This window comes from Chaetodon trifascialis, chromosome 2 (genome assembly GCF_039877785.1).
Source record: "Chaetodon trifascialis isolate fChaTrf1 chromosome 2, fChaTrf1.hap1, whole genome shotgun sequence".
NCBI lineage: Eukaryota > Metazoa > Chordata > Actinopteri > Chaetodontiformes > Chaetodontidae > Chaetodon > Chaetodon trifascialis.
Genome location: NC_092057.1, coordinates 20959231 through 20975620, shown reverse-complemented (window position 1 = coordinate 20975620; position 16390 = coordinate 20959231). Strand labels below are relative to the sequence as shown.

Genomic DNA, 16390 nt, shown 5'->3' with positions numbered 1-16390 from the left:
AGAACCACACCAGCCTTATGGCTTAATGTGCTTCCACGTCAGCCTTCCAAAGTGACCTTTTGTTTGTCCTAAAATCATCAAATTATCTCCAAATGTCTTGCTCTAGGTTTTGCCAATTACCCTTAATATCAAAACAAAACTCAACGTCGTTTTCTTTTATAAATCCCTTTAAGAAAACAGTTTTTATTTACTTTGTACCTTACAAATAGAATACCTTTCCACATAGTCTGAACAGGCACAATAAAATGTGTCTCCCAGTTTGCCTCAAACATTGAAACAGGTTGAGTAATTCTTCTTTCATTTATTTATTGTCTAGTAGCAGTTTTTGTGGACATTGTCTTTTATTATGTAACTAAATGTAACTACTGCTTGTCTCATTTATTATTTGTATATCCTTGGCACTCCTGCAGGAGAGCTTGCCCTGTGAACTTCTACTGTATAAACAAAGGTTGGTCAGTCCACTACACTTTGTGTAAGACTCGATTCATCTCATACAGCAACACAAACTACAGTGGACAAATAAAAAAATACAATACTCACTCTTTAAAGGGTTTTGTTGGAATATATGACTAAGTGTAACAGATATCTATATTTTGAAATAAGAAAATAAGATTTTAAAATTCTATAAGTTGGTTTGGTCCACACCTTGGATGACTGCAGTTTTTCCACAGAGCTGCTCCACCTTCTCCAGGAAACACTTCATTGTCTCATTGTCTTTCTCAGTTACTCTCAAACATCAGAGGAGGAAGCAGTGCCAGGCTCCCACACACCCTCCTTTATCAAGGTAAGCAGTGTCACATCTGTCCTCAGCGGAGAGAAAAGGCTCAGAGAATGAATAAATATTACATTACCTGAAAGTTTCATGTTTTCTGATTTTGGTGACTTGTATGATTCTACACTTAAAAATCAAGCAACAGCAACTTTGTTTGGAGCAGGAATGTGCAGAGCTGCTGAGGTTTTAAGCAGCTTCTGAGTCCATCTGCTCTTTAGATTCAGAAAAGGCTTGTCTATTAAAGCACTCATTCTGAATTCCGGTAAATCTTTGCTCTACATTGACCGCCTTTTGTGTTGAATGTAAATTAAATAAGTGAAGTTGATGCAGATGTACTGTTGTGTACTGTGTGCTGAAGTGAAACGTAATGTTGAAATTTGTGTGTGCTGCTTGGTTTTCATGTGTGTACCTGTTATCAGTTGTCACATATGAAGCAAATATTGTATTACGTAAGATATGAATTTGACCAGTGAGTCTTTTTATAGTTTTTATTTGCCCCTATAAACCTGACTGGAAGTTCAATCATCACCATCACAACAGGTTTCAACAGAGATAATGATTGCAAATGCAACAGTGTATTTTTTGATTCCCCAAACAGGTTGGACGAGATTTGCCATGTCACTCACCTCCACACTTTGCTCTATGTCCATTTCCTTTTATTCTGTCAGTCACCTGGGTGAGCCTGCATTCTCTGAATTGTAAGGAGAGCGCTCAATGCAAGCCACATAAGGAAACTTGCAAAAAGAGAAAACATCTTCACATATGATTTCAACATTCTGATTCATCATTTAAGTACAGATAAAATGTAGTAGGTGGACTTTGACATTGTATTGTCAGACATTCTTATTGCATAGTATCATTGTAGATATGTCAGATTCACAGGATCAGAGTGACGAACACATAGCAATGGAGATACTGACTATATATGCTGTGTGGGTGTGTGTGTGTGTGTGTGTGTGTGTGTATTTGACCATCACTCTTACTATGACATGTCAAAATGCCTTCTGTAAAAAGGTGTATTGTGTTCATGACTACAGTCTGTTGCTGTGGTACGCAGCATTGTTTGCATTTTCAGTATTTGTTTCCTTTTGCCGTCTACTGTATGCGACGTTGTCTCCATGTGTTTGTGATTTGTGTATTTGCTTGTGTTTTCTTAAGGTGTAGAGCACTGAACTCTCTCAGCTCCCATAAATTTGGCTGTAACTTGCTTGCACTTTGCACAACACACACCCACAACACACACTCTCACACACACACAGGTGGAAATGTCCACATCTCTCTCATACATTTCACAACACGGTCGTTACAGTCAACTTTAATCTTTGAACTTTTAATAATTCAATAAACAGCACTCCTCTGCAGAATGATGATCCATATTCGTGGTGTCAAGACAGTTTCAGATTCATAGCAGGGCTTGTTCACATTAGTTGTTCACAGGTGTGTGGGAGATCTTACACAAATAAATTGCTGATAAAAAAAGCCTTTGTGGACATTTGGCACATTGCTGCTTTACATTTTGGTAAAGCGGTGAGATAAAAGTATAATTTACATAACGCTGGGGCCTTTGTTGATGTGAGAGGAGGCACTGTTACAGTAACAAGTGTTTATCCTTTTACTTTAGGCACTAGTTTCTGTCTACAATGTAACCAAACCAGCTTTCTTGCATTTAAAAGACATGGGGAGAGTATTGTTATTCATTGTGTTAAAATGCTCTGACTTGATTTGCTAGTTTACATACTTCAGAGGGATGGGCCAAATGCAGGCAAGTGGCACTTCCATGTTTCAATCTGTACCCTGTCTGCTGCACATTTTGACTACTCAAACGTCCTGTTCAACATTCACTGTGCTTCATTCAGAAAGATCAGAAGACCTGAGCTTGGATTAGAAAGCCTTACTTCACTTCCTTTTTTACTGTATTTTTTCTGCCTTACAAGCATTTTTCCTGCTCCTTCAGCAGACACCATGGAAAAGGGTCAAGAGATTCCTTCGGGAGTGGCAGCACCGCCGTATCCCGGTCCCCCTGTGGGATTCTACCAAGCTCAGCCTGGCATCCAACCTGGTAAGAGAGCTCCTTTCACCTGTGTCATGTTAACTGCTTGTTTTTCTCTTTTCTGTAGTATTACTTTTTCTTGAGTCATTTCAGTCAGTCCATGTGGTGAGAACCTAACGGCAGCTTTCTCAAGCTAAACATCTCCTTCTCATATCCAGTTCAACAGCCTGCTTACGAGTACTCCCCGCAGCAACCTCAGGTCATTCAGCCTGGTGAGTATCTCTCTACAAGTGCTTGTCACGAGTTGAAATAACTTCAAATTTGCAGTCAAGGAGCGCAGAGTTCAGTGAGGGCTTGGTGAGGAGTTGCGGACTCTAGTTGTCAGTGTGTGTTACAGGGTGTTGGTTGTCTTCCTCACAGTGAACCAGGTGGTAGTGGTGCAGCAGCCGCCAACTGATGTTCCCGGACAGATGATGTGTCCTCACTGTCAAAATAGTGTCGTCACCACAACTGAGCACAAGAATGGTCTGCTCACCTGGTTGATCTGTGGCGTATTAGGAGTCTTTTTGTGAGTGGAAACATAACACACACAAACACCTGCATCAGCTCAGATACACTGTAAAACATCGTACAGCATTTTTATGGAACCAACTAATCTTTTCTCACAAACTTCACATAAATATATTGGTTTCTTGATTTAAAGTTAATTCAACTTTAAATTTCTTGTTTTGATTTCTTGAGGGGCGGGGCAAAGAGAGTGTGATTTACATATCCGCATAACAATGAGAAAAAGTCACTCCTCTGGACCTGAGGTCCGCTATAAAGCCATCAGACCTCCGAATACGCAAGGTCTGTTTCACTGGGACATTTTTCCACATAAAACCAGGCTGGGTAAAAGTTAACTTTTAACTGGCATCATGCTGGTCTGACAGCAGTCTGCTGGAACAAGCAATAACCTTAGTTAATGTCAACAATCACAGCTGATAATGTCAGCTATCATGGTTAACTTTAGGTTCTAAGTGAAACAGACTTCATGTCCTTGTACTTTGGGAGCTCCAGGTGAACTCATGAAAGCTGATGCTGTGTGCTGGGTGTGTGGTCATGGCAGAAGCTCCGAAGTGGACCTCGGGTCCAGAGGAGGGACATTTTCTCATTAGTTTGCAGATATGTAAATCACAGTCTCCTCGCAGCTCCCCTCAAACCCCTCCTCTCCATGGCAAAACAGTGACAGAAAGTTGAAAATGAAAACCAGTGACATTTGGAAAAAGAACTAACTGAGTAAAAGAATGCGTCATTAAAAAAAGACAAAACAAGATGAAGTCCTTTTTATGGTTTGGTTTTTACTTTCAGTGCCAATACAAGTGTTTCACAGAATGTGATTTGTACGCTTTATTGGTTTTTGTAAATAAATGCTAATTCTGAATTTGATGGCAGCAACACATTTCAAACATACTGGGACAGGAGCAACCAAAGACTGTTGTAAACAGGTTCATTGGTAACAGGTGATAGTATCATGATTGGGTATGAAGATGGAAAGATTTCAGTCCCAAACTGGATACACTGTTAATTAAACAGGGCACTGGGATCGGCCTGGTATGTTGGCATGTACCTGTGGTATGATTTGACCACAGCAGCAGACACAGAAAATGTAAATAGAGAACAAATCCGTCAACATTTGTAAGCATGACTGAACAGTGGTTGATTTAACTTAATATCTTAAGTTTATTGAACTTATTTTCTCAAGTTCACAAAACAACACAATTGTTTTGACATTTTCAAAACTCATAAGTTCTGTTTGCTCACATTTTAAGGCTGCAGGGGAACTACAATAAACCATCTTAAAATGATCTACAGTGCACACAATGAAGTGTTATTTTGACTCTATTCTGATATTTGACTTTATTCTGTTACTCCACTCCAGATGCTGGCCGTGCTGTCTGATTCCATTCTGCGTGGATGCTTGCAAGGACGTGGAGCATTCCTGCCCCTCCTGTAACAGTGTCCTGCACATCTATAAACGCATGTGAAAAAGCACTGCTGCGTAAACTCTGCTGAATTTACAACAAAGGGCAGAGAAGTCAACCACGACTAAATAAACATGAGTACAGGGGCCAAACCTCTCCATGCAAACATATGTCATCATGAGCCCTGTGCATGCACCACCTGCATTACTCTGCACTGTACATATATGTAGATAGAAGATTACATAACAGCTGTGATTTACTCTCTTGATTCTCAATGTGCAACCATGTTCCTAACGAATGTAATGTGCAAATATGAAAAATCTCATTATCATTTTTTTCTTGACCTGAGTGATGATTTAAAGCAAAAATATATGATGGACATGATCACATTTTAATGACACACCGCAATAATCACAATGATAACCAAGTCAAATGAATAAATCTCTTTTTAATCACCGCTGAAATGTAGCTGTCATTCTTTTTTCTTGACTTTATGACTGAAAGGTGCCACATAGGTTTAATAAGGTAGATTTTTTTTAGAGAAAAAAAGGTATGTTGAGATCAAAATGTAATTCTTAAAAGGTAACATTTACTATATGAGCAAATCTTGAAGCAAAATATGCATAACTTAAGAAATACAGCAGGCCAATCTCAGCTCGTCTGTTGGCGATAAGACCTTTGGTATTTTGTTATATGCTGGTGATATTGTGTTGGTTGCCAGGAATATTGTTGAATATTGAAAGTTTGTGGTAAAGTAAATGGAGACTTGGATCAATGCTTTTTACGTCCAGCAGTTCATTTAAATAGCTTGGATTTGTTTGTAATGAAAATATGAGGAATTGGCATTGGCAGAGACATCAGGAGGAGTGTTAGGGTCTGTGATGAATAACATGAAATAGTGTCCTGGCCTTTGTTTTTTTTTTTTCAACTTTTTCAAAACATTTCATTTCATGCTGCAGGAGTGTATTTAGTGGATGTATGTATGGTGGATATTAGGATTCCCCCCCCAGCAGTAATGCTTTTCAGAGTCGAGCCATGAGCTGCTTTCTTGGGCTGCAAAGTGGGCTGCTGATGTGGGCATGGGATGGGAGTCATGTCTGGAAGGCAGACGTGAAATAATTTGGCTGTGGAACCTTCTTGCCAGAGGAAAGGCAGACTGAAATAAACCCTTAACTGGGATAGAACACACAATTGTTCTTGGCCGAGAGAGGTTGCTGCAATATTTTCTCTTTCTGTTGTACAGTTTATTTTCAGGAGTAATGTGTAATCTCATGTAAAAGCAGTCAAACAAAAATTTCAAATACTAAAGATCCTCAAGGAACAATGGAAGGAGGATATTTATAATTAGCCAAAGCTCTTCAGATGAAACAAGATTACCTTGCCTTATAGTAAATTGAATTTATAGATTTCCCTCAGGTAAGAACTGGTACATTACCACTGGCAGCTGAGATATGAGGACTGATGAGGATGAATTTCATTTTTCGTTCCATTGCTCCGCATACAACGACTCGAGGAGTCATCTGTCAGTTCAAGAACTGGAGATTTTTGTCTTGGCAGCTAAGACAGAGAACAAAGTGTCCTTCATAACAGGACATTTCTGTCATGGAAACTGAAATTTTCTCTTTTTTAATTTGTCACATGGCCATCCCATTTGTTGTTGCTGTCTTGTCAGGTCATATGAGCTGAGCAGCAGACCATATGGTGCAGGACACTCAGATGAACAAATCAATCAATCACAGCTTTATGACAGTGTATACAAAGAACCCTCCGATGATGAAATAATGATGTAAACATGTATGGAAGAGGACATTTGTCACAACAGGATGATAAAAAAGAATGCAGGCGCTAAATTGAGACACTGTTACCTTTTTCACAGGAGACATTTCAACACGTCACAGTAGGAAGAGCGCAGGTGATGCTGTGGACAAGCTCTGTTGTGTAATAATGTCCCCATTCATTTTGAATGTTATGACTGAGGGCGGAACAAAGTTGTATAAGTATTTGCATGATTTAATGGCATGCTCTGATACAGTAGGCATGTGCTGATACAGCAGGTGGTGTGGAGAAGGAATTTGCTGCAGGACCGGAATATCATTGAGTAATGGTGGTGTGGTTACTTCCCATGAAGAGGCATTATCTATTTGAATTGTCTACCAAAGCTAATCTGTGGTCCTCTCTATGCTGTTTGTGTATTTGGCTGAAGTCAAAAGTTAACAGCGTCCCATTTTATATGACCTCAGATTAGTGCAGTTCTCCAAGTAGACAGCAGGTAGCGCTAACAGACTGTGAGATGCAGCCCTTTATCTCACACACCATCACTTCCACTTGCCACTTCCTGTTTAATATGAAGAGCACTGTTTTTTATGAGCTCTCCACTGGCAGTGAAAAGGAGATGTGAAAAGGACCCTGAAAGCACTTCGACCTGTCCTGTTCAGGCTCATGGCCAATAGGAGGAAACGACACATCTCCAGCTGTGGACGTGTCTAACGGTGATGTAAGGTGTCGCAGAGCCGTAACATGAAGACTCAGCCCAACACGCCTCCCTCCATGAACTTCCCATGTGCCCTCTGTATGTGGCTTTGTGTGGAGAGACCTGAGGTGGGATAAAGATGGGATTATGGGATGGGGCCTATTAGACTGTGACCATAGTAACCACTGGATTACACAGATTAGAACTGATGTCCTGAGTTAGTCAGCACTTCTCTGCCCTGTCTCCCACCTCTGTTTTCGTTTGTCTCTGTGAGAGGACATAAACACAAAATGGTACAAAACAGCGTACAGATGCATACACTGAACATTAAGTCCATCTGAATCTGAGAAGGTTTCTCTTTGAAGGCAGAGACTCGTAATGGTACTCAAGACAGACAGGGACATCAGAGAGTAATGTCTGTTAGAGGCTTGCTGACATTCAGTTTGTCTCATGGCAATTCAGAGGGGCGGTCTCATATCCAGATCTATTGAAAAACCTTGGACCCTGTGACTCTCATCTGTGTTGCTAGGTTGTTTCTGATGGACAATGGTGTAAATGATAGCCAGAGCTTCAACTAATGATTATTTTCATTATTGATTAATCTGCAGTTTAGTATCGCAATTAATCAGTTCAATGTTTGGTCCACATAATTAAGCATATACACTTCTTTGCCTTCTTGCTGGGAGTTGAAAAAGGATTGGTACCCCTCTCATGTTTGTGCACTAAATACAGTATACAGCTTGATTCAGCAGGCAGTTAGCTTAGCATAGTGCAAAGACTGGAAACAGGGCGACACAGAGTCTCCACTGGCCATGGCCAAGAAATGGTTCGGCACATAACCCCGAGTTTTGTACAGATTTAACAAACATAATGTAACATGTTAATCAGTGAGCTGGAGGTGCTGTCTGTTGGACAGAGCCAGGCTGGCTGGGATAGTTTTAGCTCTAATGATGAGGTAGAAACATAGACTTGTGATCAGAATAGGCCCTTTTCAAAAAAGACATTTTGACGTGTCACGGTAGGAAAACTACAGGTGTAAATACAACTGCAATACAATGACTGATGGCTGAATTCCATTTAGCTGCTTCAGTTTAGCTAAATGTTAGTGAATAAAACAATGATAACAAACTTGACTCTGAAGCAGCCATTCTTCATTATTCCATTCCTCTGCTTTGCACCAACCACAGCAGTCACTGCTGCTGTTTACACGCATGCGAGGACACACTATCTGGATTAGACTGTGTTGACTGACACAGCAGGGTGCAGGTATGCACTTCTTTGCTTACATCTGTTGGCCTATGAGTTTATTTGTGTATCACAAACCAGCTTTGGCTTCTCGTGTGTTTTGCCTCTATCTGCCACAGAGCTCACTAGTGTCTGTCAGCGTCAATCTCTCTCACTCTGATCCAAACTGACTCGATTAGGTAGCGCAGTGGTCGCTCCTTGTCATGGTTGCCCTCATGTCGTGTCACTCACCCACATGAAGCCATCTCCAGGGAAGGAGATTACTCCACTCTAAAGGGAGACTTGGCTGAATCATGTCTTCAGGGGTATTATGTAACACTCTGCTAGGATGGCCACGTGGTTACAGGGCTCACCTGTGTTTAGATTGACCATCTGCCCCTCCCCATGCAAAGCCCATCTTCACTCTGCAACACGCGGACATGCTGAACAGACCTCCAATTGTTTTTTGTTGATCAAGGATGAATCTGCATCTCTCGCAGCTCTTGGTGTGAGGAAGAATTGTATAAGTGGTATGAGGAAGACGTGGGAGCCTGAAGGCAAAGATGAGATGTGCAAATGAGTGACTAATAGGCCTACTGGATTGGCTGCTAATTACTCTGCTTATATATTGCATTTACTTCCTATTTTCTTCCTGGTTAGACAGGTGCACCAACGAATCATACTCCCCCTGTGTGGGTGAAGAGAAGTAAAGCTGGGATTGCATCTCTGTTGACACCTCTGCAGATTCAGCGTGAAGCAGGGAGAGAGAAACACACAGACATGCAGAGAGAATGAATAGAAAGAGGAGGACAGAGGGTGAGAGAGAGAGAGAGGCAGAGACAGTGAAGAGAGAGAAGAGTGAAAGAGAGACAGAAGATATATTTGACTATGTGGGTGTGTGAAGTATCAAGGCATGCATCATAACTGTGGATTTTTCTTGGAGCAGCCGGACGCATCAGCTCAGAAGCAGGACATTGTTGGTCTCATAAAGTGTGTTACTTTGTACTTAAAAACAGCAGGAGCTGTGAGTGCAGAGAGCGACACAAGAGACGTTTTCAAAGGCAAAATGGAAACTGTTCGGTTTCTGCTGCCTCAACTGCATTAACTGGGATTATTAAAAAAAAAATACATGAACTTGTTGAAGGGATGCACACTGGGAAATAATGACGCCTCTTCACTGTCAATAATCAAGATTTCAAGTCAAGAATTCATCTGAGGTGAGTCTGGAATTATGACTGAAGAGTTACATCATTTTAATGCTGTGGTATTTTGTATGTATGTATGTGTGTGTGTCTGCTCTGATACTTGTGTCCCAATTTGAGTTTTAGACCTTGACAGTGAGAACATTTTCGCCTCACGCTTTCGCTGGATTAGGGTTAAAGCTAAGTGTCAGGGTAGAAATTAAAATTAGGCTTACATTATTGGAAAGTGAGGGCATTTTGAACATCCTGACTTACAGACAGACCATCAAAGGGCTGTTTGAGGATTAAGACTTGGTTTTAAGGATTAGGTTTAGGGTTAGGGTCAGGGTTAGGGTTGGGGTTAAGCATTTAGTTGTGATGGTTAAGGTTAGGGTAAGGTGCTGGGGAATCCATTATGTCAGTGAGGTCCTCACAAGGACAGAAGTACAAACGTGTGTGTGTGTGTGTGTGTGTGTGTGTGTGTGTGTGTGTGTGTGTGTGTGTGTGTGTGTGTGTGTGTGTGTATGCGCGCGTGTGTGTGTGTGTGAATGCGCAAACTCGTGCATTTCTCTGTGCTTTTGGGTACTGAAACTCGACTTCTCAAAAGCCCAGTATGCAATGTAGTCAGCCCACGCTGTTTCCCGTTCCCATGGAAACATTGCCCAGTGCTAAAAGCACTTCTATTCTGCGCTGTGAGTGTGTGTTTGTGTGTCTGAAAGAGAGAGAAACATATTAATCTCTGACATATAACAGGCTTATTGGATCATCATGCTGTATGTATTTACTGCTGTTTCTACTGTATGTTGTGAATGATGAAGATGACGTATGAATTCATCACATTCACCTTCCTGCCTCCCTCCTCTCTGGCTCTTTCTCCACAGTATCACTCCTCTTGTTTATCTCTGTGTTCCTCTCTCCCTCTTCCTCTCCTTTTACCCTGGCTCTGTCTCTGCTCATCACTGCATATTTTCTGTCTCTGTGTCTCTAAGATGGCTGTCAGCCCTATCATCATCTGCCTCCTGTCACTGATTGGCTATGGCTCATCCCACCCGTCTCCTCCTCCTCCTCGGGGATGCAGTGTGGATGTGGACCCTCCGTACAGAGTGCTGTGTGACCTGGAGTCGGTCTGGGGTGTGGTTCTGGAGGCTGTGGCCTGCTGCGGCGGCCTCAGCTCTCTGGTCCTCGCTGTGCTCCTGCTAGTCAAGCTGCGCTCCACTTCTGACCCCGCCAGGCGCTCTGGCATTGGGCCTCTTCTCCTGCTCCTGGGCACGCTCCTCGGGCTCTTCACCATCTCTCTGGCTTTCCTGGTGGGGAAGAACCAGGCACTCTGTGTTGTTCGGAGGGCCTTCTGGGGGCCCCTTTTTGCCCTCTGCTTCTCCAGCTTGCTAGTGCAGGGGGTGAGGCTCAAGAGGCTGGTGGCTGGCAAGACGAGCCCATCTGGCAGCTCCCTGGCAGCGCTCGGTCTGGCCTTGGCCTTGGTTCAGGGGATCATCTCGGCTGAATGGGTCTTGTTGACTGTAGTTAGGGAGGGTCACCCAGCCTGCGAATATCCACCTTTAGACTTTGCTCTGACATGCAGCTACACCCTTGGGCTGCTCCTTATAGCCATGGGGCTTTCGCTGGGGGTGGTGCTGTGTGGAGGAGAGATGGAAGCAGAGGGAGCAAGTGGGAGAGAGGAGGATAGAGAAGGAGAGAATGAGAAGAGGAGATGGAAGTGTAATGCAGTGTGGCTCTTCCTGTCCAGTCTGGCATCAGCGTTGCTATGGGTGGCCTGGCTGGGCTTTTATCTTTACGGCAGCCAGGCGCTGAGAGGGAAGGGGAAAGGGGATAGGTTGGGAGGAGGAAAGAAGAATGTGAAGGTGTTGGATGAGCCGGCGCTAGCGGTGGCCCTGGTCATTCAGGGCTGGATCCTGCTGCTCTTACATGCTATTCCAGAGGCACACCTGTGTCTCCGGAAACCTCCACAATCCAACACGCAAGACTTCTTCGACACCAGTCACACATCCCCTCCTCCACATTTTGAAGACGAGCTGCCTGCACACTCTCACCGACCCTTCCCAGAAAACCAGGCCTTCTCTATGGAGGAGCACGGTGCAAGTAAGCTTACATAATGTTTTTGTGTGTACATGTCCTGTGCGTGTTTGTACACCAGAGAATCTGTTTCAAAGGAAACCTGTGTCGAATGCTGCCTTCTTACAAGTCATGCTAGGTTGAGTACAAAATATGTTTGCCATTTAAATGTCTAAGTCATGACAACACTGTTGCTTTGCAACTAATAACAAAAATGGATGTTGTTCGGATTCCTCTCCAAAAACGATGAAGGACTTTTCTGTATTGTCCTGCCATCTCATTGTCATGCTGATGAATGAAAAAGGAGTAGACCACATAAGTAACTAACTTGAATAGAGTCATATTCACACAGTGGACAGAGTCCTAAAGTTAGGACTAATATGCCTCTATGGAGTTTCTGTAGTTTGTAACTCTGTTAGCTATAATTAGCCTCAGGGTGTTTTGTGAATATGGACCCAGTTCTCTCGTTGGAAAAAAAAACAGATGCAGTAGCCATAAAAAGTAAAAATATGCATAAAAACGACCCAAGAAACTCCTGCAGTATAATCCATGCTCTGTTTGTTACAGCTATATTTTTGTTTACCTCTCAGATTTCTTTTTGAGCAGCTGAATACTCAAAAGTTTCAGAGTCACAGATTACTTGTGAATATAAATAAGCTGTGTAACTAAACTTTCATCCATTGCACTGCTGATCAGTGTCCTAAACTTGCATACCATATCAGCATACTACCATGAGTGCCATGTAGGTTTGTTTACAGAAAAGTGTGGCCTGCTTTTAGCTACTGTAAACAATCCAAAATCCAATTAAACCTTATGAAATGCCTGATTCCCCAACAGGCTCACAGAGAAATGTATGAGTCATTTCACTTTGATTGCTCTCCTGAAGCCAAATGCACAGATGAAGAGCTAAAATCACAATGATCCAGGATAAACAAAGAGCGGAGACAATGGCACAACGGAATCATAAACAGGGTCTTGTAAGACAGCAGACTTTGTTTTTATGGCTGACTGAAGGGGAAAACCTGTGCTGCAAAGAATGGAACAGCAGTCCAACTTGTCATACAGGGAGGACAGGTGTGTTATCTGTGGTTGAAAGGTTTGGGTTCAGGGTTGTGGTCTCTGCAATCTCTGTGAGTTATGTGTTCATATAATGGATATGAATGTTGGCAAGAGCTGTGAAAAACTGGATAGTTAGAAGAAAGACTGGAACTCTGCAACTATGACGTAATTTCCACTTGTAGCCACAGTGAGTCACTGTTCAGCAAAAGTAACATGGCTTGTGACCAAAATTGCGTTTCTATATGGTGCACCATATTTAATGTCCACCATTTCATTTGAGATTCTGAGATTCCCTCAACTATTCCTACAATAGAACGAACAAAGCAGCACCGTACCGTATCCGGACTCTACTTTCTGTGAACAACTCACAATGCCAAAAAATACAGTGGTGTGACACTGCAGCTGTTATTGATGACACATCATGACGATCACTGACGATCACATTAGCACAGCTGGCTCTGGAAGTTTTTTCTATTTTGTATTTCCCTTTTTTTTTTTCTTTTAGCAATCTGATCAATGCTACATCACACAGAAACATGAGACTCTGCTGGATGCACAATGATCATTCAGGTTACCAATTACAACTTCGTTTCTGAGAAATCATGTTTTGTCTGTTGGTTTAACGTGGCAGACAACTCAAAATACTATAATACTCATGAGCATCACCCTCCGTTGCCATGGAGAAAAGCCAGTAAAAGGCGCGAATCAGAGCCGTAGTGGATTCAGGAAAAAACGTGCCAGCTTTGCTGAAGTCATTCAAAACTGTGAACAAGTGTTTTAACTAAGAAATTGGATGTTTCTAGCCAAAATGGACCTCGGAAGTCATAGTTAACTTGTACCTTGAAGTTTTTATGTTCACAGGTTTGTAGAGTAGCCTCAATCTTTTATTAAAGAACCAGATATTTTGTGGTGCAGTTGTTAGTCTTTGATCTCTGATGACTCAACCACATCTGGCAAAGTTTCATGCTAATCCAGGCCGTACTCGCATAGCTCTGTCGATGGGGAATATGAATGGGACTTCTGGAACCAGGAGCGCCAGAAATAATTCCTCACATTTCTCAACTCTATTACCTGAGGTCACTAAACTCCATCTACCAATAAGCATGATAAAGGTGTAATTCATTCAGTCGCCCAAAGCTAACAAAACACTCCCAGAGATGTCAGCCAAACACAGTCTGTTGTGGGAAAATTATACTTCAACCGCGAGTCTGCTGCATGTGTGATCTGTGCCAGTTTGTAACACAGTCATCTATCACAGCAGGCACTCTTGCAGGACACCTGTAACGTGTGTGTATGCTTTACCTTCTTTGGTCTGTCAGCTCTGCGGAGTGGAACATACCACAGCAGCCATGGGAGTGCCCGTCCTGGCATCGCCTTCAGAGGTCACGTCTACCAACCCACTGAGATGGCCCTGGTCATGAACGGCGGGACAGTAAGTATGGCAGAAACACATTGTGTGTATTCTACTCTGTCGTATTTATGACAAAAATCAACCACAAGTTTTGTAATTGTTCCCTACTTTATCTCTCACTTGCAGATGCCCACAGCCCCAATTAACTACACTGGACGACGGTTATGGTGATATGGGACAAGACTTGAAGAGGACACGCTGGTGTAACACCAGTGTGTGATAGTAGAATTTCCTGTTGCCTAAGAAGAAAAGATTTTAAAGACATCACATATCACACAGTATGGATTTGAAGGGAGCTAAATATGTTTAATTTTTTTGTGGTTCTGCACACATATATGAATTTGACATTTAAAGGTCGAAGCCTAATAGTATTTTTGCTAAAGTTTTTATGGGCTGCCTCCTTATTGGCAGACTGGACATGGAGTCACAAGAGAGGGAAAAAGTGATGCAGCTTCCATATTTAAGACATTTTGTCACAACATGAGAGTATTTCAGGTGCGTTATTTTGATCAGCACAAATCAGCACATAGTCTTCAGTGTGATATATAAATACACTGACAAAGATAAGATGTATAAGGAGGACTAATGTTGATGAAAAACCAGTGTTCAGTGTAGTATTCAAGGGGAGTGACTGGAGGAGCTGCTGCTGGACTGTGAGCAAGAGAAGATTAAAGGAGGATTTGAATGTAGTGAAGGAAATATTTTGCCTGAGCAGCGAATGCTGTCACTTACTGATGCCATCGGTGATGTTTGCTTCATGAAACTACACTTTCCTTTTCTTTCTATTTGGCATCAAGCTACCACTCAGAAAAAAGACAACGAGCTTTAGAATGTTTATGTAAATTACCCGCATACGCCCACAAAGTGTGCTTGGCCTCTGTGTTACATGCTGGAAAAACCCAAAGTACTCATATTGTTCTTCTCTCCATATCGCCAGTCAGTTATCAGTGCTGTTGGACAGTTTGGCGCAGTTCACCGTGTGTATTGATAAATGTCATACATTTAACACAGCTTGTGAAGCGTTCTGGAGGATGATGATTTAAAAGGCTATGGATGAGTCTACTGCTCATGGATGAGTATTTTTAATAAGCATATCACAAAAAGCCATTTAATACTGCAATACCTATGCTGCAGTATATAGGGTTTACTGTTGGACGTTGTAATTTTGCACTTTATCAGCGCTGATCATGTCTGGGCATTGTGATATTTGAGATGCATGTAAACGCACAGTTTAAAGGTAATGTATTTTGTCAAAATTAATGTATTTTGAATGTTTTCTAGACTTTTGATATCCATATTTAAGAGGAAAACTAGTTTTAGTGTTGAGTTTCAAAGTTCATTCTTGACATTGGAAACAGCAGTGAACAGAACAATCTCAAGCGCTCAGAACATGGAAATGTAAACATCTACAATTCCATGGCAACTGGCCAAAAATCTGCTGAGACAGAAAGCTCTGGAATAGCCACTGTGCTAAACTGACCTTGAGGCTGGGCTGTTTGGTCAACCAGTTTCAGCGTCTTTCACTCATGTTTTCCTAAGGTTACTTTAGATTCAATATGGCTATTGATCATTACACATTTGCCTGAGATGTACGGCAACATCTCATTTTATTCTGTCATTCAGGATCCCTTTTAATTTCAAATCCCACTGAATACTGAGAAAGCATTCAGTCAACCATCACTGTGAATATAACTGGAACAGATTCAAACTGATGTATACTGTTTATATGAGTGACACTGCGAAGTTTGGCTCTGAGTCCAGACAAATTTCTAGTTGGCAGCTGCTGTTCAACTGCAACTGGCAACTGAGCTCTGAGGCAAAACGACAAATGAAAATCTCTTCATATTTGACTGGTGGGTTGCAGTGCCCGTCTCCTCAACAACACTGAATTCAAAGCAGGACAATTTATCCAGTTCAAATACAATTCAAAGAACAGTCACCGTATTCATATTGTGACGCTTTCTTCTTGCTTTAAGACTAAACTAAATAACTAAGCTGTCAACAACTTTGCTTTTGTGTACAGTTGTGGGCTCTGATGTTGTACAATGAAAATATTACTACAGGATTTTTATGTATTAACCCTATATAACTGAGTTTTAATTATGTAAATAATCCAAATGTGAAAAACCAATGGTATTTTCCTTTTGGAATGCTCTTATAACGATAGCACTGTCACTGTTTTATGGCAGCATAACATGAATGTCTGTAACGTGATTTGCACAAAGTGGCTAATACATCTGTACACATTT

General features: G+C 41.8%; 2 protein-coding genes across 2 annotated transcripts; both read left to right on the top strand.

The window, feature by feature from the left end:
• The first annotated feature begins 2190 nt into the window (after positions 1–2190).
• On the top strand, positions 2191–4977 carry LOC139346281 (LITAF domain-containing protein-like). The gene is made up of 5 exons (XM_070985290.1): positions 2191–2209; positions 2727–2831; positions 2981–3034; positions 3183–3330; positions 4684–4977. The coding sequence occupies exons 2-5, from the start codon at positions 2735–2737 to the stop codon at positions 4787–4789; spliced, it is 405 nt and encodes a 134-aa protein (XP_070841391.1). The 5' UTR covers positions 2191–2209; positions 2727–2734; the 3' UTR covers positions 4790–4977.
• A 4174-nt stretch (positions 4978–9151) lies between these two features.
• gprc5bb (G protein-coupled receptor, class C, group 5, member Bb) lies at positions 9152–16390 on the top strand. The gene is made up of 4 exons (XM_070984805.1): positions 9152–9637; positions 10591–11698; positions 14050–14162; positions 14268–16390. The coding sequence occupies exons 2-4, from the start codon at positions 10591–10593 to the stop codon at positions 14310–14312; spliced, it is 1266 nt and encodes a 421-aa protein (XP_070840906.1). The 5' UTR covers positions 9152–9637; the 3' UTR covers positions 14313–16390.